The sequence below is a fragment of the Aristolochia californica genome, unplaced genomic scaffold (assembly GCF_029961685.1).
Source record: "Aristolochia californica isolate CCGP_79_NKW_82.1479 unplaced genomic scaffold, dmAriCali1.0.hap1 SCAF_9, whole genome shotgun sequence".
NCBI classification, from domain to species: Eukaryota; Viridiplantae; Streptophyta; class Magnoliopsida; order Piperales; family Aristolochiaceae; genus Aristolochia; species Aristolochia californica.
The window spans coordinates 29561055-29580896 of NW_027182290.1; the positions used below are offsets into that span (position 1 = coordinate 29561055).

General features: G+C 39.0%; 2 protein-coding genes across 2 annotated transcripts; both read left to right on the forward strand.

The window, feature by feature from the left end:
- Window positions 1-11486: 11486 nt before the first annotated feature.
- On the forward strand, window positions 11487-15488 carry LOC137941271 (transcription factor bHLH48-like). The gene is made up of 7 exons (XM_068786601.1): window positions 11487-12543; window positions 12624-12770; window positions 12882-12947; window positions 13896-13964; window positions 14133-14204; window positions 14537-14756; window positions 14998-15488. Exons 1-7 carry the CDS (start codon window positions 11983-11985, stop codon window positions 15033-15035), a joined length of 1173 nt encoding a protein of 390 aa, XP_068642702.1. The 5' UTR covers window positions 11487-11982; the 3' UTR covers window positions 15036-15488.
- Window positions 15489-17396: 1908 nt separating this feature from the next.
- LOC137941715 (probable polygalacturonase) lies at window positions 17397-19274 on the forward strand. The gene is made up of 3 exons (XM_068787250.1): window positions 17397-18085; window positions 18259-18590; window positions 18686-19274. Exons 1-3 carry the CDS (start codon window positions 17469-17471, stop codon window positions 19165-19167), a joined length of 1431 nt encoding a protein of 476 aa, XP_068643351.1. The 5' UTR covers window positions 17397-17468; the 3' UTR covers window positions 19168-19274.
- The last annotated feature ends 568 nt before the right edge of the window (window positions 19275-19842 follow it).

A 19842-nucleotide genomic window follows, 5' to 3' on the forward strand; every position in this document is an offset into this window, starting at 1 on the left:
GGGAATATTATTCTTATATCGCGGTTGCCCTAATTTTCTCTTTATAATTGAGGGGCACCATTATTAGGGTTTTATGATCTTAATCTGAGGAGCATCTCGAGTTGTAGACCAAGAGGTTAGAGAGAAACACTTGGAAGTGTACGATTTCTCTTGTAAACTATTTCATTTTCATACTGGATTACTGCAATGGAGGAAGACAAGATGGTCTCACCTTGAGGTGAACCTGTATAAATCTTCTTGTTTGTTTTCGTGCTTGCTTTTCTTTTCTTCCGCGATTGTTATTATTATTCTCGTTAGTTTGGAATTAGGGTATTTAATTCCAAACAAGTGGTATCAGAGCTTTGGTTCGTGATTGAGAATAATAGCTAGTGGAGAAGGATCAATACTAGGGATCAACAAGTTTGATGGCATGGATTTTGCATTTTGGAGGATACGAATCAAAGATTATTTGTACAGTAAAAAGCTGCATGCACCACTTCTGGATATGAAACCAGAAGGTATAAAAGATGGTGAGTGAAATCACTTCGATAGACAAGTGTTATGAGTAGTTTGGTTAACACTATCGAATAACGTTGCTCACAATGTGGCGTTAGAGCAAATGACAACAAGAATGATGAATATTCTGTCTAACATATGAGAATCCTTATGCAAATAATAAGGTACATCTCATGAAAAAACTCTTCAATTTAAAGATGATAGAAAATACATCAGTTCCATCACAATTGAATGAGTTTAGCACGATTGTCAATCAATTGACATCCATTCAAATTATATTTGATGATGAGGTTTGTGCTTTAATTCTTTTGGTGTCTTTGCCAAATTGTTGCGAGCCTATGAGGGTTGCAGTCAACAACTCTGTAGGCAACTGGAAGTTGATCTTTAATGATGTTCAGGATACCGTTCTCACAGAGGAAGTTTGTAAAAAGTACTATGGATAATCGTCGACATCTAATTTTGCCTTAAATGTTGATACTAGGGGCAAGAACTTCAAGAAGAATTCCAATAAGGGCAATGGTAGAGGGAAGTCAAGGAAGGGTAGAAGCAAGTCCAAATTCAAAAGGAATGTGGAATGCTAGAATTGTGGCAAATCTGGTCACATAAAGAAGAACTGCAGAGCACCGAAGAAGCATAAAAATAAAAATGATGTTGCAAATGCGTTGACTGAATAGGTACAAGATGCTTTACTCTTGTCGGTTGATAGCCCTATTGACTCTTAGGTGTTAGATTCAGGAGCTTCTTTTCACACCATCGCACATTGTGAGATCATGGAGAATTACATTTTTGGATATCACGGGAAGGTGTATCTTGCTAATGGATAACCTTTAGATATTATCGGTATTGGTAATGTCAAACGGGACAGTGTGAAAAATTCGCAAGGTGAGACATGTACCAAAACTAATGCGTAATCTGATCTCAGTAGGGGAACTTGATGATGAAGGTCATAATGTGACTTTTAATGGTGCTGCCTAGAAAGTCACAAAGGGATCCATGGTTGTTGCATGAGGAGTTAAAATTGGAACTATTTACATCACTTCCAGTTGCAGAGACATGGTTGCAGTTGCTGATACTGTTACTGATTCTGACTTGTGGCATTATAGGCTCGGTCACTTGAGTGAGATGGGAATGAAGTGCTTCGGTCCAAAGAGAAACTACCAGGGTTGAAAACTGTAAACAACAGTTTGTGTGAAGGTTGTATTTTTGGTAAGCAGAAAAAGGTTAGCTTTTCTAAGGCTGAAAAGGAGCAAAAGACAATAAAATTGGAGTTAGTTCACACAGATGTGTGGGGGGCTTCAAATGTTACTTCCCTTGGCAATTCTAACTATTATGTGACATTTATTGATGATGCAAGCAGGTATTTATTTCCTGAAAAAGAAATTTGATATCTTTGATACCTTTAAGAGATGGAGAGCAATGGTTGAGAATGAGACAAATTTGAAGGTGAAGTGCTTATAGTCAGATAATGGGAGAGAATACATAAATGATGATTTTAAGCAGTATTGTTCTGATAATAGAATCAAGATGAAGAAGACAATTCCTAGAAAACGTCAACAGAATGGTGTGGTAAAGAGGATTAATAGGAATTTGAACGAGCGTGCTAAGAGCATGAGATTGCATGCTAGATTGCCGAATATGTTTTGGTCTGAGTCTATTAACATCGCTGCCTATTTGATCAACAGAGGTTCCTCAACACCATTGGATTGCAAAATCCCAGAAGAGGTCTGGAGCGGCAAAGAGGTACACTTTTCTTTCTTGAAAGTTTTTTGTTGTGTTACTTATATTCACATTGTCTCTGCTGTTAGAAGTAAACTTGATGCTAAATCTAAAATATGTTTCTTTGTTGGCTATGGTTATCGCTTCTGAGATGACCAAAGTCGTAAGGTTATTAGGAGTAAGGAAGTAATCTTCAATGAAGGTATCATATATAAAGATAGGTTGAGAACAGAGTTTGAGAGCACAAGTGATGAAGCCAAGAAGTCTAAAGTGATTTAGTTGAAATATTTTCCAGCTATTGAGATGGAGAATATTGCCTAGGAAGATTAAGAAAACATACCCCTGCAAGTAAATCATGACATTCATGTGATTGAACTCAGGAGATTTGCCAGAACTAGTAGCCCACCACAGAGGTACTCCCCTGTACTGAATTATATTTTATTGACTGATAAAGGTGAACTAGAGAGTTATGAGGAATCCGTACAAGTTGATGAATTAACCAAGTGGGAGTTGGCCATGAAGGATAAGATGGATTTATTGTTATCCAATCAGACATGACAACTGACCGAGTTACCAAAAGGGAAGAAAGCGTTGCATAATAAATAGGTATATTGAATAAAAGACGTACATGATGGCAGCAAGTGATACAAGGCAAGACTAGCAGTAAAAGGTTTTAAAAAAAGAAGGCATTGACTACGCCGAGATTTTCTGTCCGGTAGTGAAATTGACTACTATTTAAACAATGTTTAGACTAGTGGGAAATAAAGACTTATACTTAGAGCAGTTGGATGTAAAGACAACCTTTCTTCATAGTGATTTGGAAGAAGAAATTTACATGATGTAGCCACAAGGTTTCAAAGCACAAGGACAGGAGAAAATAGTGTGCAAACTTCAAAAGAGCTTGTATGGTCTTAAACAAACTCCAAGACAATGGTATAAGAAGTTTGACACCTTTATGAGTAGTAATGGTTTCTTGAGGTGTCAGGCAGATCATTGTTATTATGTGAAAAAACTTGATGACTCCTATATCATTCTACTGCTATATGTTGATAGAAGGTGCTTGCAAACAGGAAAGAGATAAGTTGAAAAGGGAGTTGTCCAAGAAATTTGGAATGAAAGATTTGGGTGTTGTAAAACAAATCCTTGGGATAAGGATTACTAGTGACATTGATATCTTGAAACTGTCACAAGAAGAATATGTGAAGAAGGCGCTGAGTACATTCAACATGAATGATGCAAAACTAGTGAGTATTCTTTTGGCTAGTCACTCTAAGCTATCTAAGGAGCAATCACCTTCTACAGAGCAGGAGCGGGCCATAATGGCCAATGTCCCTTATGCTTCTGCGATTGGCAGTCTCATGTATCCCATGGTGTGCACAAGACCAGACATAACTCATGCAGTGGGAGTTGTGAACAGATATATGAGTAATCCGGGTAAACAACATTGGGAAGTAGTGAAGTGGATTCTCAGGTATTGGAGAGGCTACTCAGCCTTGTGTTTCAGAAAGTCAAACTTGGAATTACAAGGTCATGTAGATGCTGACATGGCTGGAAACATTGTTGGCAGGAAGAGTACCACTGGATATGTATACACATTGGGTGGTACAACAGTTAGTTAGACCTCTAAGTTGTAGAAGATAGTTGTTCTTTCCACCACTGAGGCAAAATATGTCGTCGTGACCGAAGCCAACAAAGAGATGGTATGGTTGCAGTTTTCTAGAAAGAATTAGGTCTCAAGCATGCGAAGAATGTGTTGTATTGTGACAGTCAAAGCGTTATTCATTTAGCAAATAATCTTGTTTATCATGCTAGAACAAAGCACATACAGGTGCGTTATCACTTCATCATATCAACTCTAGAGGATAAAGTCTTAGCACTTGAGAAGATTCAAGGGAGTCATAATCCACCTGATATATTGACGAAGACTGTTATGATCGAAAACTAAATTTGTGTGCAACTTCAGTTGGACTTCTCTTTGATGATTGAGAAGTTGTTGTCGTTGTAGAGGAGCTATTGATGATGGATTAGTCTCCAAGTGGAAGATTGTTAAGTTGTGGAATCTAATTAATACCTTATATTGAGTTGATCGTAGATTATTAAGGGCAATTTGGGAATTTTACTCTTGTAACATGGTTGCCCTAGCTTTCTCTTTAAATTGGTGGTGGGGGGGGGGGGGGGGAGTTCTCGAGTTGCAGCCCGAGAGGTTAGAGAAAAACACCTGTAAGTGTGTGATTTCTCCTATAAACTATTTCATCTTCATAGTGGATTACTGCAGCGGCGGAAGACAGGATGTAGTCTCACCTTGAGGCGAACCTGTATAAATCTTGTTGTGCTTTTACGTGATTTTTTTTCTTTCTTCCACATTTATTATTATTACTCTCATTAGTTTGAAATTAGGGCGTCTAATTCCTAACGAAATCACCAAAGATCTACCCAAAGCTTTGAAGTAAAGTCAGTTCTTCCTTAAGAACTCATTGTAGGAGACACTTGTAGACCTATGCTCATCATTTAACGATCTCATTTGGTTGAGGTCATGCAAGAGGAACTAAATCGGTTAACTACTAGTAAAGTATAGGATTTGGTCCTACTTCAGGCATAATGTCATAGGCACCAAATGGGTGTTTAAAAACATATTTGATGAGATAGATAGGGTGAAGAGAAATAAAGGCTAAATTAGTCGTCCAAGGTTACTCTCAAGTGGAGGGAGTTGATAACAATGAGACCTTTGCTCTCATGGCTACATTAATGTAATTAGAGTTTATTATACTACAAATGCTTCAATATTTTACATTATATGAAATAAATGTGAAATTTACATGTTTTAATGTTTTTATAGAAGAAGATGTTCACATAACTCAATCACCAAGTTTTGAATATACCTCAAAACAAAATCATGTATTGAACCTCAAAAAGTCTTTATATAACTTGAAACAAGCTCCTAGGCTATAGTGTCATAATTTGAGTTTATTCTTAACTGAAAATAACTTCATTAGAGGGAATTTGAACACCACAATGTTGATGAAAGATAGGATCACATATTTTGGTTGTCCAAATCTAAATTGTTGATATTGTATTTGGTTCCACAAATGAGATGCTTTGTACATAATTTTATATCTAATGCAAAATGAGTTTAAAATGAGCATGATAAGGGATTTAAATTTCTTCTTAGAATTTCAAAATAAAACAAGTTAATGAAGTTATTTATATTACCCAAACCAAATAGATTAGAGAGCTATAGAAGGAATATAACATAGATGACAAGAGGAGAGAACATCCAATATGTTATTTTCCCATGTGCTAGGTTTTAATGATCCAAAATAGTCCCATGTAATTGTTGTGAAAATAAATTTCAGATATCTTTAAAGATCACTTGATTTTCTCCTATTTTATCCTAAGAATAATGATTTCTCTCTTGTAGGCTATTTCAATTTTGATTTTGAAGGGAACCTTGTTGATATACAAAGCACATAGAATACATGTCCATTTTTAGAGAGTTACCTAGTCTCTTGGTTATTAAAGAATTAAAAGTATGTCTCACTTTCAACCGTCAAGGCTAAATACATCTCTATTGCCCTATGTTGCACCTTTTATTCAAGTATTTTGGAGAAAGCAAACTCTACAAGACTACAATCAAGAGCTTAACTCTATCAGATAATACATAATTGATTTGTCAATGAATCTCGTACATCATACTAGAATAAACCATATAGAAATCAAACATCATTTTCTTAAGGTTTGTGTTAAGAAGGGGTTGATAAATTTGAAATTCGTTGTGGCAAATGATCAACTTGTAGACATTTTTGCTTGGAATCAACTTGAGATTACAATATGTTGTTGTAATCAAGCGTTGACCACATTCCACGAAGGATCCAACTCCTTGGCATGGGATCGACTACTCTGCAACCTTTGAAATTATAGTATGTTACTGTAATCAAAAGGAGGAGCCAACTCCTTGGCATGGGATCGACTACTCTGCAACCTTTGAAATTATAGTATGTTAATGTAATCAAAAGGAGTTGACCACATTCTATCAAGTCGACTCCATTTGTTGAGTCTATAAATTGTGTGCAATGTTCTGTTTGGTCTGATGAAGAACAAACCTACAAAGGGAATAGGTGAATAGTTTTGTTAACTTCCGTACTTAATTTCACCCCTTAAATTATATATATGTGTTTGTTCATTCAATAAAGTTAATGTGCACAAGTAATTTTGTAATCAATGTACAAATTCATATATTGCACTTAAGCAACCAATCACAAAGTACATACAAGATTTTTAGGTGGTTCACAATCTTGCTATGCATTGCTAGTTCATCCTTTAAAAGTTTTACTACCTTGGAACTCCATTGACTTTGGATTGTTCGAGGACATCTATAGCAATTTGCCTCTTAGGCTAATTACAATATTACCACATAGCGAGACTTTTGTCACTCAATTGACGACAACATGTTATTTATAATAGCAAATCCCCACTTCTGACTAAGTACACTAGGCCTAGAACCACAACAGGTTTTTTAGCACCACTTGCCTACACATGAACTTATAGATTACAATAATGGCAGCCAACCTTCTCAGCCTTTTCCTCTTCAGTTACACATGGCTTCATTCAATCAAATTGAATTGAGGATCGTCTTGCTTACACAAGACTTAACCCGATTTACAAGGTTTACTTGCTTACATGTCAGCTCAAACAAATACCTCTCCATTATGCAAATTTCACTATTCATGCTCAATAAGTTAGAAATACCAATCCTAAGTACCTAGACAATGTACACAACAATTCAAAAGTCTTTAGATAACTAAATTTATAAATATAAGCTCAATGCAAAACTTGGATTATTTTTTCTAACAAGGGTAACTCTTAAAGAAACTCAAGCTAAAAGTGATCTCACAATATAAACACACTAGTCAGTGATTCAAACAGGAAACCTTGATTTCAAAGTTTAAGTCCTTCGGTTTAGATAAACTCAATAATGCTTTTATTTTCTAAAAAAATGCCACCAACTAATCAGTAGCCTTTTTTTTTCAAAATCCCAAACGGGACCATATGCTAGAAAGATATGTGAGAAAATATTCTAGCATGAAATATGCTAATCAAACACTAATTTCAAAACATAAACCTATAAATAGTTAGCTCTTTTCATAATTGACCTTTTTCAAAATGCAAATCAATTTCAAATTTTGATTTCAAAGTAAGAGAGGACTTTGGAGTGTTGTATATGCCTTAGGAGTTGAGAGCATAATAAACCCAACTGCTTTTAGGGGAAGATCCAATAACTAGACTGCTTTGGTGAAAACATATCCAACATATCCACAAGCATATACAAGCAAGGTGAATTGGTTGAAAGAGAGAGTAAGAGCAGTGTCAAGGATTTTTCTGTTCCTATTTATAATTTCTTTGCCTATACTGATAGATTAGGACTTTTCATTTTGAGAGCACCCATAAAATAAATAATCCATTCTCTAAAAAAAATTGTGTCATGAAGCACGTTTTCTATGTTGAACCAAAGATTGATGTTAAAGTGTTTTTTGAATTTTTTAGAAAGAAAAAAGATAGGTGAGATTAGGGTTTCCAAACCCTTCTCCTCTATTTATAACTTAATCAATTTAAAAAATTACAACCATGTTCTTGTAGCCTATAAACCCTAGGATACTAGTTTCTAAGGGAAATACTTTCACATAGTTGAGAACATAAACCTAACTACTTTTATTTTTCCTCTATAGAGTTTTTTGAAGGGTGTCCAGTCGAACAACTTCACTGTTGTGCTAAGTTCTTTTGCTCAATCAAACGGTGCTACTTGGTCATTATGTGTACTTTCTTGCCATGAGCTCCATGCATTCCTTCTTTGTATTGGTGTTTTGGTCAATTGTGTGTCGATCAAAAGAGTATGTTGCTAAAAATTTCTTTTGGAGGCTTTTTGAGCTGCAAGTCATTCTTGATGTACATCACTATAACTTAAATGGGGATCTTAAGACCAGCATTTTCCCCTTTTTTATGATAACAAACACTCATAAACATATAAAACTATGAGCGCAAATGAGTGTATAATCATCAATAAAAACTAAAAAACTACCAGTGACTTGTATATTTATCTTTTTGTCTGTGCTCTCCCTTTCTAAGAATTTTTATATGCTTTCTTCAAATTTTCTCCCACTTTTGACATCATTGAAATTTTTATGGGACTATAACTATGCTCCCTCTATTTATGGCATGCATATTTTGTTATGCACAACTGTTCCCTCTCTTCTTTCACAATCCCCCACATGTGCATGCATTCAATCATTTGTAAGCAATATCAAAAGATATTATAATTAGAGCATAACCGACTTTGGAGGGATCCTAAGACTAAGCAATGTGTCTCACTCCACATATGCAAGACTTCATAAAGTGTCTTAAACACTTTGTTAAGACTTGGAATTTTACTCCATTGGAGTTGAGCTAACAATGGCCCTAATCTCACCTAGGTCTACTAGGAGGTTCCTTAGAAGGTAACTTTCATCCTCCCAAGGGTGCTCTTTTCATCATCCTATACCTAGGTTGCATGACCATCTCTTATGCTACTACTTCCTTTTCTCTCTACATCTTCTTCATTTTGTAGCTTCTTTCTCCTTCTCATTAGCACTTAATTACGTGTTTTCCCTTCTTTTTCCTTCATTCTCCTCTTCTTCTCCTTGTATCTTTTTATCTTGGAACAATCTTGGCCTCATTTTCATCTTTATTCATCTCAGGTGACCTCTCCATCTTCAATTGGTTCATTGGCATTTTCCTAATCTGTTCACATCTCCTATCCCTTTTTTTCTCAAATTTGTCAGGGGCCTTGTCAGGTCTAGTTTTTGAACGAGATCAATTTCATTTTTATGTCTTTACTTCTTCATTTCTTCAAACTCCAAATCAGATTTTGAGATTTCAAATTTCTAGCTCTATCTTATTTGATCATTCTCCCTTTATGTCCAATCTTTATAGGTTATACAAAATTATCCTTATTAACTAAAGGCATAAATCAGTATGAAATTCATTAATAACATAAAACATAAAAACACTATTATACACAGTAAAACTAAAGATATTCACACTATCACAGACAACAATCATGGATAAGTTTCATTGCATCAACTTAAGTCTCGTCATGAAATTGTGACATGCCTACAACACTATGAACATAGAAAGGACACCCCGAGTTCTAGATTTGTTGCAATGCTTATTGCAGTAAGACCCAATGACATGATCAAATTGCTTGGCACCCTATGGCACTACATTTAGCCGGTTCGAATTGGTACTACTATTTTGCACTTGCAGGCAATGCACTTTCATTGCAAGCTGAGTGCCATGTGGTACTCAACAATTTGTGCCATTGGGATGTGCTTCAACAAATAAAGAAGATATTCTCACATTACCACAAATAGAGAAGCTAAGTTCTCATGTCTCACTATCAAGAGTGTTAATTTTACTTGTTTACTATTATCAAAGGTAATTAAAAGAGAATAAAAATTTCTTCCCAAGCCCTTACACATATTAGTTAGAACCAATCCAAAAGAGTAGGCCATCCTAAAAGTGACTACCACTTTGGATTGGTTCATTTCTTCCCAAGCCCTTACACATATTAGTTAGGACCACGGAGTGGCCCCTTAAGAGACTTTAATACTTATACCAAAAACAAAGTTAGGGAATTTACTGTCACCTATTAAATGGTCCTACTGTTGCTATCAATAACAAATCACCTTAATTTTAAATAAGTGTGATTTAATAGCAAGTTATGTAGGTACTTAAGGTGGAGCACCGGTTCTGATTGAACCAACTCTGCTGGCTAGATTAGTCCGGTTTGATAACATTGGCTCTTGTGACAAAAAAAAAAAACATTAAAAATATATAAATTTATTTTTTTATCAAAATTTGTAAAATCCATTCTGGGTCTTATTCACAAGACTAATCCCGTTAATGATTTTGAACAGTCTAATCACATCCCATCTCGGAAATTCTCAGTTCTTAAAAAGGTCAAGCTGTCATTCTTCCATTAAAACGCTTTCTGAATGGACTAACGCACGCTATAACTCCGGGCCGGCTGAGAAGACGTCTTTCGCTTTTTTGCGATGAACAGAAAAATTAGAGAAAGGTACAGGTTTAAAGAACTCAATACGATCCATTGCGAGACTCACATTCACGAGCTATCGTTAATGAAGTCCCCGTTCCGAGTTAGAGATTAGAAAAAGCAGGCCTGACTTGGTCTCATTAACTGCTTTCGCCAAACTTGATGGTATCTTTATACGACTATTAATGGTCTTTTTTCGTTTAATTCATATTATCTGTCATGGTCGAGATGGAAGTAATTTTAGTTGAAATGAAGCAACGAGTCTGATCAAGTCTTAAAAAACAATAAAGATACAATATTAATGCGAATGTTTTTTTCTCTTTTACGGCTTCAGTTAGTGATGTAAAAGGCGACCAGTCGTCTCTTGCGGCCGTGCCTGGTGGAAGAGAATTACAGCGGTGGGGGCTCGTTTAATGAGACTGACTGCACGAGAAAAAGGCGATGAAGGCTCACACTGCTGCCTCTCATGCCAAGTAAATCCTGTTCAATAGACTCGATTAAGAAACCGAAGACCTGAATTCAACAAACCAGGACGGAGCTTTTTGGTAATCGGGTTTCTCGGGAACGAATCAATGAGCCTCTTTATTCCGCTGAAATTGGGTTTTGGTGCTTTGATCAACTCTTTGAAAATGGGGGCTCCGTACTTTTTGATAGTTCCCCGGAGGACTCGCCGATCAAATTGAGCTATTCGCAGTCCGGACCAAATGGACTGCGGTCACAATAATGGACTGCGGGCACAATAAAAATGCTCGTCGACGTAAAGATTTTCAAAATAAAGGAAAAGGAAAAGAGAAGAAATCAAACGGACTGCGGGCATGGATGGTTGCAGAGCGACTTCGGGTGTTGCAAGGTGTCAACAGCTGCGACGGTTCGTCGTACTCATCTTTTCTATAAATGCGGGGAAAACGATGGGTCGTTGGGCGATTTAATTTAAAACACTTGGACCGAACCCGAGCCAGGGATGCAAGTGAGGGGACGGGTTGGGATGCCCTCGTGTACGTATCTAGTATTTAGTATGTATAAAAAGTCAATGGGGACTGATTCGTATAAAAAAGAAAGCGCTTAAGTGCGGCGTTGAGCCTCTTCTTGACAAGCCGCGCCGGGGCCCTTCGTGTTTTTCCAATTTACAGAGAATAAAAAGACCATTTTGATGGAGAGGGAGTTCGGGTCATGTACTGTAATGCACGTTGCTTTCAAAAGCAACCGCTTTTGGTAAAAAACCGTAAACGAAGAGAGAGAGAATGAGAGAGAGGGAGAGCCATGGGAGCATCATATAGAGCTCTCTCTCTCTCTCTCCCTCCGCCGTTGCTCGGCCTCAAATGTCGAGTTTCTCTTGAAAGGCAATTCCAGCTTTCCAGCCTCTCTGGTTTCCGCTCCACCTCAACTACACTGCCTTCACTAGGAGCGTCTTTCGCCTAACTAACCCAATCGTTTCTTCATCTTCGTCTTCCTTTCCATTTCCTTGTAATTTCGGAGCAGAATTTGAGCTGCGAATTACCAATTTGTGGTGTGGGGGGTTTTGGGTCGGTTTCGGCGACTGATGGGAGAAAAAAGTGTCCTGAGGATAATAGACGTGCCAAGGGATCCATCTCTGTGAGTTACTTCCGAGACGGATACTTGTTGCCAGCTTCCGGTACGAATTCGGCTATATTTTTTTCCCGATCTAAGGGGAGAATTGGACTGCCATGGAGCACGCGCCGATTTCCGGAGCCGGATCTGGAAATGACGAGAATTACTCCAAGGAGATGGAGGAAACCTACCATTTCGGAGACGAGATCCACAGTTTGATGACAGAAAACCTACTCCAGCAAAACATTGATTCACCGACGGAGAAAGGCAGCTCTTTCACCGCCCTTCTCGGCCTTCCACCCAGCCAAGCCCTGGAGCTCCTTCATACTCCGGATTCCGGTGAATCTGTACCCATCTCCGCTGCCGGAATATGGAGAGACCGTCAACGGAGCGAAAAGCCCCTTGCTCTTTCCTACACCTGTTGTCCAACATTTCCTTCCAACGCAGCTCTGGTGGAGCGAGCTGCCAAGTTTTCGATTTTCGCCGCCGCAGAAGAATCGCCTGCATCCAGCTCTGATCCTTCCAATTCGACTGAAAATTCCCTCAAGCCGAAGACCGAAAGGGCCGATTCCGACTCTAACCCGAATTCCTCGCCGACAATTTCTGTTCCAGTTCCATTGAACGAGACGCAACGCCCCGGGAAAAGAAAAGAAACGGAGAAGAGCAGCAAGGCAAAGGTAACGGAGATGAGGTGTTTCCCTTTCCGATAACTGGTTGTGAATCGGTCATGTCCTGAAACTTTCCGTTTCTGGATTAGGTGAAAACGGCCGCGAAGAAAAGCAAAAACGTGGACGACGGCAACTCGAAAACGGTTGAGGATAGTAAAGACGGTGAGAAGCTTCCTTACGTTCACGTTCGAGCCCGCAGAGGCCAAGCCACGGACAGTCACAGCCTAGCAGAGCGAGTAAACCATGATTATCTTTTCAATCACCGTTTAATCCTGTTATTTAATCATGTGATTAATGATAAGGTTTCTGTTCTCATTATTTTACTCAGTTGTTTATTACGTTCTCAGGCGAGGCGAGAGAAAATCAATGCCCGGATGAAACTGCTTCAGGAGCTGGTCCCCGGCTGCAACAAGGTTCGCTCTTTATCTTCTTCCCATTCGGTGGTTCCGTTTTTAACGCCATTACTTTTTCTTTTTTTTTAATTCATCGGACTGTTTCAGTAGTCCGCGGATAGAGTATGTATAAACTACAGAGAACTCAATCCAGTTGTCCTGCTAAACCTTTGGCAAATCGGCAATACGAATTCCCCTGGACTCACCTTCGTCTGGTAAGACTTGGTGGAAGGAACTCACCAGAATCCAGGATTGGAAAATGGAAAGATCACTTTTTTGTTTTGGATTCTGAAAAGGTTGCTTTACGTAAATAGCGGTGGTTTCGTTTTTTTTCTTTTTTCTTTTGGCTACCGGTCTTTGCAAGCAATTACTCGAGGCTTAGCCAAATGTATGGTCGTTTTCACCTCTTTCCACTCCCTTTTTTGACTGCTCCCGCATTTTTCACCTCCAACTTTAAAGACGATGCCGCCGTCGAAAACTGCAACATTTTGGACCACTGAAAGCATCTTTTCACCCTTCCCTGTCGACACTACAACGAGTCTCTGGACTGCTTTGTCTTTTCAGTAGTGCTTGGGTATGTTTGGATTTTTAAAAGATTTCCTTTAAACAATATTTTTTTATCCTCTCGGTTTCTTCTGAAAAAGAAACAGTATATCACCCTCGCAGAGCTGGGCATTTGAATTTGGGATTAAATTCCGACCAATCGATTTGGAGTTGATTGATTAGACCTGCAACATGCACGGTGAAGCTCATGCCGGGCTCTCTTTTTCCCTCTTGCCGCTTCCGTTGATTCTTAAACCTCAGTTCCGAGGCCCATATCCTTCTCTGCTTTTGCTCTCTGATCATAAATGTATTGACCACCGACCAACCTGGCCGCATTCTACACTTTTTTTCACAGTGACTAAAGTTAAATTCCGTCATGTCGCTTCTGTTTGGGTCTTGGTTTTTTGACGGAACAGTAATTCGCAGATTTCAGGTACGGCATTGGTGTTGGACGAGATCATTAACCACGTACAATCTCTGCAGCGTCAAGTGGAGGTCCGTTGACTCAATTCTCCATTTTATTATTGATTCTGAGTATTAATTGTGATCCCGGAATTGTGAAAGATTCCGGTCATTAAGGGCATGTAAGTTGTTTACGCTAATCCTTTTATTTGCTCCCCCCTGTGTTTATTGCTGATGCGGTTAAAGCGCTTCTGGTTTCAGTTCCTGTCGATGAGACTCGCGGCGGTGAACCCGAGAATCGACTTTGGCCTGGACAGCTTCCTGTCCGCAGAAGTAAGTGCCCCTCGGTGTTTTCACCGCTCCCCTCTGCAATTTTTCGTGCTACTTTCGAAGAAGTGAGAGTGAGAAAGAGAGAAATAGAGAGAGAACCCACCCGTTGAGACTTTGAGAGGGGCTTTATCTGGTCCAGGTCTGGTCATCTGGGAATTATCGGTTTGATCTTTTGCCCTGTAGTGCCGCAAACTCCGCGGCCATGGTGAAGGAGGACATATGATCTAGCCTGGGGGCTTTCTAGGTTAATCACATAATGGGACATTTTCTTGAAGCCAAATTTTCTGTATTTTTGTAATCCGTCTGGTTTTAAACTCGCTCCCATTTCTTCATAGAATGGGAGTTTAACTGCCGGTACCGCGATTGGGTCACTAGAAATGGAGGCGCTACCGTGGCCGGAGATTGAACCTAGCGGAGGAAGGCAGCCACAGCCACAGCCACAACCGCAGCCGCAACATCACCCGCTCTGGCCGGCTCATATGATGCAGACTCTGGGTTGGGCGAGAGGAGATTTTCCCGATCCGTCGCTTTTTGGTTACAACTCCGGAAATTCAGGTATGTTTTGTCGGTAGCGATGTCGTCTGTCCAGAAACCGGGCTGCTATTTCATTTACTTGAAAAATGTGGACACAGCTTCTGTCGACATTGAAACGGGCGATTTTGAAATCCAATACCAGGTTTTCCGGATTTTATTTTAAGACGCTCTCGGCATCTTCTTTGTTAAATGCTGCGGTGTTTGTAAGTTTCTGAAACCATTTACCGCCGCTAATCCGGTATCTTATTTTGTTTTTGTACAGTGCCACTACGTCCCAACCAGTTGAAAATGGAACTCTGAAGAATCTGGATTCGAAGCTTAAAAACTAGTGTAAATATCAGAGATCATCATCAGCAGCGTAGTGGAGAGAAGCTCTCGACATTCTTTAGGGTTGCCATATCACTGCTCGTTTTTGCAGACATTGAACGACACCCTAATTTTCCTTTTAGTAGAGTAAGGAAATTAGCAGATTCCATACTCTAATTACTAACATAGCTATCTGCCTGCATTAGCAGTGTGAGCTGTTACTGTCTGAAACCTATCTTTTGTTTATACTTTCTTTATAAACATGTAGGCAAGATGACGGGGCTGTTTCTTCAGTATTATCTGAAGTAATGAAGTCATCTTCCTCTTCCCTTTCTGCTTATTTAGTAATCTTCCCCTTGTCCTGTAATTCTTCAGCTGCAATTTTGAGTACAAAACATAACTCATATAACAAGGTATTGAATGTACGCCTTCAGCCTTTAGCCTGCATTGAAACTATTAAAAACCATGTTAAACTTTTTCAATGATTCAACGGTGGGATGCCCAGGCCCTTACCTATATTGTGTTCTCTTACTAGGGAAAATGACCTGCAACCCCCTATCCTTTTCGATTCTCATGGCCGCCATCAATCTCCTGTTTGGTCCAGTGAAAGACACAATGAGAGGTATAAAACATTACAAAACATCCAAAGTTTTTTGTAAAGTTATTTACAAATAAAAGACTTAAAGGGGAATTAAGGAACAAAGAAGGTATTATAGATAGTGGTAGAGAAGAAGAAGGTTTTGAAACATTTATCCCATGTACACTTGTGTTTTGAGATCCATCGGCAATGGATATAAACTTGGGAGTATGACAAGGGGAAAGTTTAGAGAAGTTACCAATCTTCCTAGTAAGATGTTCAGAAGCCCCTCAATTAATAATCAAGGAAGGAGAAGACCCACACAAAAGAGTGGATAACATACTTGTGGTGGTTGAAGAGGTGCTAGGAGTGGTAATGAACATATTTTTCAATTTCTAGAAGACTTCATAATCTTCTTTAGTGAGGGTTTTATTTTATTTTATTTTTTCATAATCAAAGAAATATTTAATTTTTATTTTATGTTATTTTATTTTTAGTAGCCACATCAAAGAAATATGGTTGAGGCAACTTCTAATCTTGCAAGTAACCTCTGAATTTGTCAAAAAATTCATTGAGATTGCCTTCTTGTTTGGTGGTGTATATGGCTTGAAAGATATTATAAAGTCTTTGAAGACTATCCATGATTGAATATATTTCAAGCACAAAAAGGAAATTTTAAACCCATTTGAGCGGAATTGTGGTTATTTTAAGAAATCAATTTTTTTAAAATCTAAAAAGGCAAGTGATTATTTCCAGACATAATTGGACTAGTGATTACTCAATCAACCATCTCTTTAGAAGAAAGGAAAAAAAATTCTAAGAGATCAAATTTTGGAAAGTCCTAAAAAGGAAAGTTTCACCAGCTATGTTAAACATTGGGATTTTATATATATGAAAGGTTCTTATCTTTAATAGGAGATCATCAGTATATTGATAAACCATTGTTTTCCCATCAACGAATTCATCCATCATCAAGTAAATAATTTTTTAGTTGGCTTAGGCCCTAGATTGGTTGCTCTGATACTATGTTGATTTTTCGAGCCTTCTTCACATAATAATAACAAGAGAGTAAGATAAAAGCGAAAAATGAAGAAGAGATGAAAATAAGGAAATGAGTTCCAGCTCATGAATAGGCTAGGAAGAGGAGAGAAAGTGGGTGAGGAGAATGGGCATGAATTGTGCTCAAAAGGTTTGAGTTCAATGTTCTACCCCGGCCTTTAAGGCTCTTTTTATAGTTTTGAGAAGGTATTTGCAATGACCATGCCAATAGGATTACATCCTTCAAAAGGAAATAAGAGTACACGCACCAGCTTGCATTATTACAATTCTAGAAAGTGATTCTGGAAAAAAAAATACTTTATTATTGCCGGCAAAATTTGTTTTTGATAATAATATATTTTTTTGGGAGGGTTATTCCCAGCAAAATTTCTTGTTGTCCACGGAACATATACTCTTCTCCGTGAAAAATTTTGCCAAGATAAAACAATTTTACTGTCGTGCTTCTTCTCTCCTCCAGACCCCTTTTTCTTCATCGATCCACCTTTGTTGGCTGTCACTGGATCTCTTTCTCACCGGAGAAGTTATCACCATCTTTATCAATAAATTACGTGCAAGGCTCTGCCTCCCTTTTCTTCTTGATATTTGGTTTAGATCTTTCAATAAAAGCGGAAGCAATCCTCTCCCGTTTTTGTGCAAGTTTGTCAAAACCAGGGATAAACACGTAAAACAACAAATGGATAAAATAACCTACTAGTCCGATCATGGCGTTCAGATAAACGCTGACCGTTTGGATTTGGATATGCCCGGCGTCTGGGCATCTGTCGATAGAAAAAACTACATAAGCTTCGTCAATGAGGGGAGGCGAAGACAAGAAAATGGCGATCCCTCTCCTCATATTGTTCACCTTTTTCTTCTGCCTACCCAACCAATCAAGATCGTTAACGAATCCCACCATCCAACTCCCCAGATCAGAATCATTAGATATAGCCCAAACCGTCGTCTCCGTCACAGATTACGGCGCCTCCGGCGAGGGCAAGAACTACGACACGGAGCATATCCAAGCTGCCATTGACTCATGTTCCTCCTCCGGAGGGGGTCGAGTCAAGTTTCCCCCAGGAAATTACCTTTCGGGTACCCTGTACTTGAAATCGGGGGTGGTGTTGGACCTCGACGAAGGGGCGAAGATTCTCGGTGCGACTGAGGAGGACAGGTACCCGTTCGACCGGCAGCGATGGTACGCCATCGTGGCGGAGAACGCGACGGACGTGGGCATCACGGGGCGAGGAGAAATCAACGGTCAGAGTTCTGCGTTTGTGGAGACGATCGATCCTCGGAAGAACGTGATGAAGAGCTGGAATCAGACGGGCAAATGTCTCGGGGACGAGTGCCGGCCGTGGCTCGTCGGGTTCATCGACTCTAAAAATATTAGAGTATGGGACATCAATCTCAGGGACTGCGCTTATTGGTGGTGAGTACCCGAGTTGATAGATAGATACTTGTTCTAAATCTAAAAAGTACTCGCTTGAATTGGATTTTAGAGTTGCAGGATTGAAATTGATTTTTATTGCGAGAGAATTGATTCAAGGGCCGAATGATTCGATTGGACACTTTGTTCTTATCAATTGAATCTTGTTGTTGCAGCCTGCATCTTCTGAGAAACAACAACACGGTAATTCACGACGTCTCGATCAGAGGGGACTTTGACACGCCAAACAATGATGGAATTGATGTAGAAGACTCAAACAACACATATATCACGAGATGTCACATTGACACAGCAGACGACGGCATCTGTCCCAAATCAACTTCCGGGCCGGTGATTAACCTAACGGCCACTGATACCGTCATCCGAAGCAAATCCTCGGCGCTCAAACTAGGGAGCGGAAGCGTCTTCAATTTTCAAAACTTTCACTTCGATAACATCACCATTGTTGATTCACACAGAGGAATCGGATTTCAGATTCGGGATGGAGGTAAAGCTTCTCTTCCCCTTCCCCTTCCGGGCCTCTGTGTTCGTTTATGGTTTCTGGTAGGTTGAGGATCACTGATGAAAAGACTCTTCGTGCAGGAAACGTAAGCGACATGGTGTTCTCGAACATCAAGATAACTACAAGGTACTACCATCCTTCATGGTGGGGTCGCGCAGAGCCCATCTACATGACATCATGCCGGCGAGAAGCCAACGCCAGCGCTGGATCCATCTCCAATGTCCACTTCATCAACATCACGTCAAACTCTGAGAATGGTCTTTTCTTATCCGGAACGGACGGTGGCCTTCTGAGCAATATCAAATTCACGAACGCCAACTTCACTTTCAAAAGGTGGACGGACTTCCCGGACGGCTGGGTTGATTACCGGCCGGGCTGCCAAGGGATGGTGAGGCACAGAACCGCCGGGATGATCATGGAGCATATTTCCGGCATGGAGATGGAGAATGTCAACATGAGATGGTCTCCGATAGACATGAAAGGATGGAATAATCCATTAGACTTCACTCCCTCCACTGTAAACAAGATCACATTCACGAATTTCCAGTCCGATGTTTACTAGGAAGTCCCGTAGATCCACCAAAAGCGCGATTGTCTCCCTGTATTCGGTTTTGATTTTGGAGGGAGATGAGCCTGGAGTAATTTTGCAAATAATTCAGATTTTGTCATTGGAAAGCATGAATTTTTGAGGTTCTTCAAGTTTTTTTTATTACTTAATTTAATCTATTAGTATATTAATGATTAAGATCATAAATCTAAGATCACTAATGTCCAACCTCTAACTTAGGTTTTTTTACATGATTTGTCTGGTCCTTCTTCATCAATCCTCCCATTCCTCTCGAGCCCTAAAAGTCTAAAACCACTTCCAAGTCCCTAATGGTTGATGACTTCCTCAAAACTCAAGCCTTACCTCTCTCAACCATATTCATTCCTAGAACCCTATTTTTCCACAATACTCCCCCTTTCCTCATTATAAGAAATTTGATTTTTTTTAGGCAATCTTATCGGTAAAATTAATTTCGTTAATAGAAACCATATTTCTCAGTAAATAAAACATTTTTTATTAAATAGTATATATTTTTATTAAATTTCAACTATGTACAAAAAAATATTTTCATTAAATAGCGGGAACCACTTATTCTCGGTGAAATTAAAAATCGGCGGAGAGATGTCCTATTCTTGGTGAAATAATTTCATCGACAATAAGTATAAATAAATCCCTACAAGCGTCGAGTAA

Excerpts from the sequence above, each read along its gene's own strand:
- LOC137941271 (XM_068786601.1), top strand. The coding sequence starts at position 11,983 with ATGGAGCACGCGCCGATTTCCGGAGCCGGATCTGGAAATGACGAGAAT. Across the intron at positions 12,544-12,623 it reads AGAAGAGCAGCAAGGCAAAG|GTGAAAACGGCCGCGAAGAA; the intron begins GTAACGGAGATG and ends TTTCTGGATTAG. Across the intron at positions 12,948-13,895 it reads TGGTCCCCGGCTGCAACAAG|ATTTCAGGTACGGCATTGGT; the intron begins GTTCGCTCTTTA and ends AGTAATTCGCAG.
- LOC137941715 (XM_068787250.1), top strand. The coding sequence starts at position 17,469 with ATGAGGGGAGGCGAAGACAAGAAAATGGCGATCCCTCTCCTCATATTG. Across the intron at positions 18,086-18,258 it reads AGGGACTGCGCTTATTGGTG|CCTGCATCTTCTGAGAAACA; the intron begins GTGAGTACCCGA and ends TTGTTGTTGCAG. Across the intron at positions 18,591-18,685 it reads ATTTCAGATTCGGGATGGAG|GAAACGTAAGCGACATGGTG; the intron begins GTAAAGCTTCTC and ends CTCTTCGTGCAG.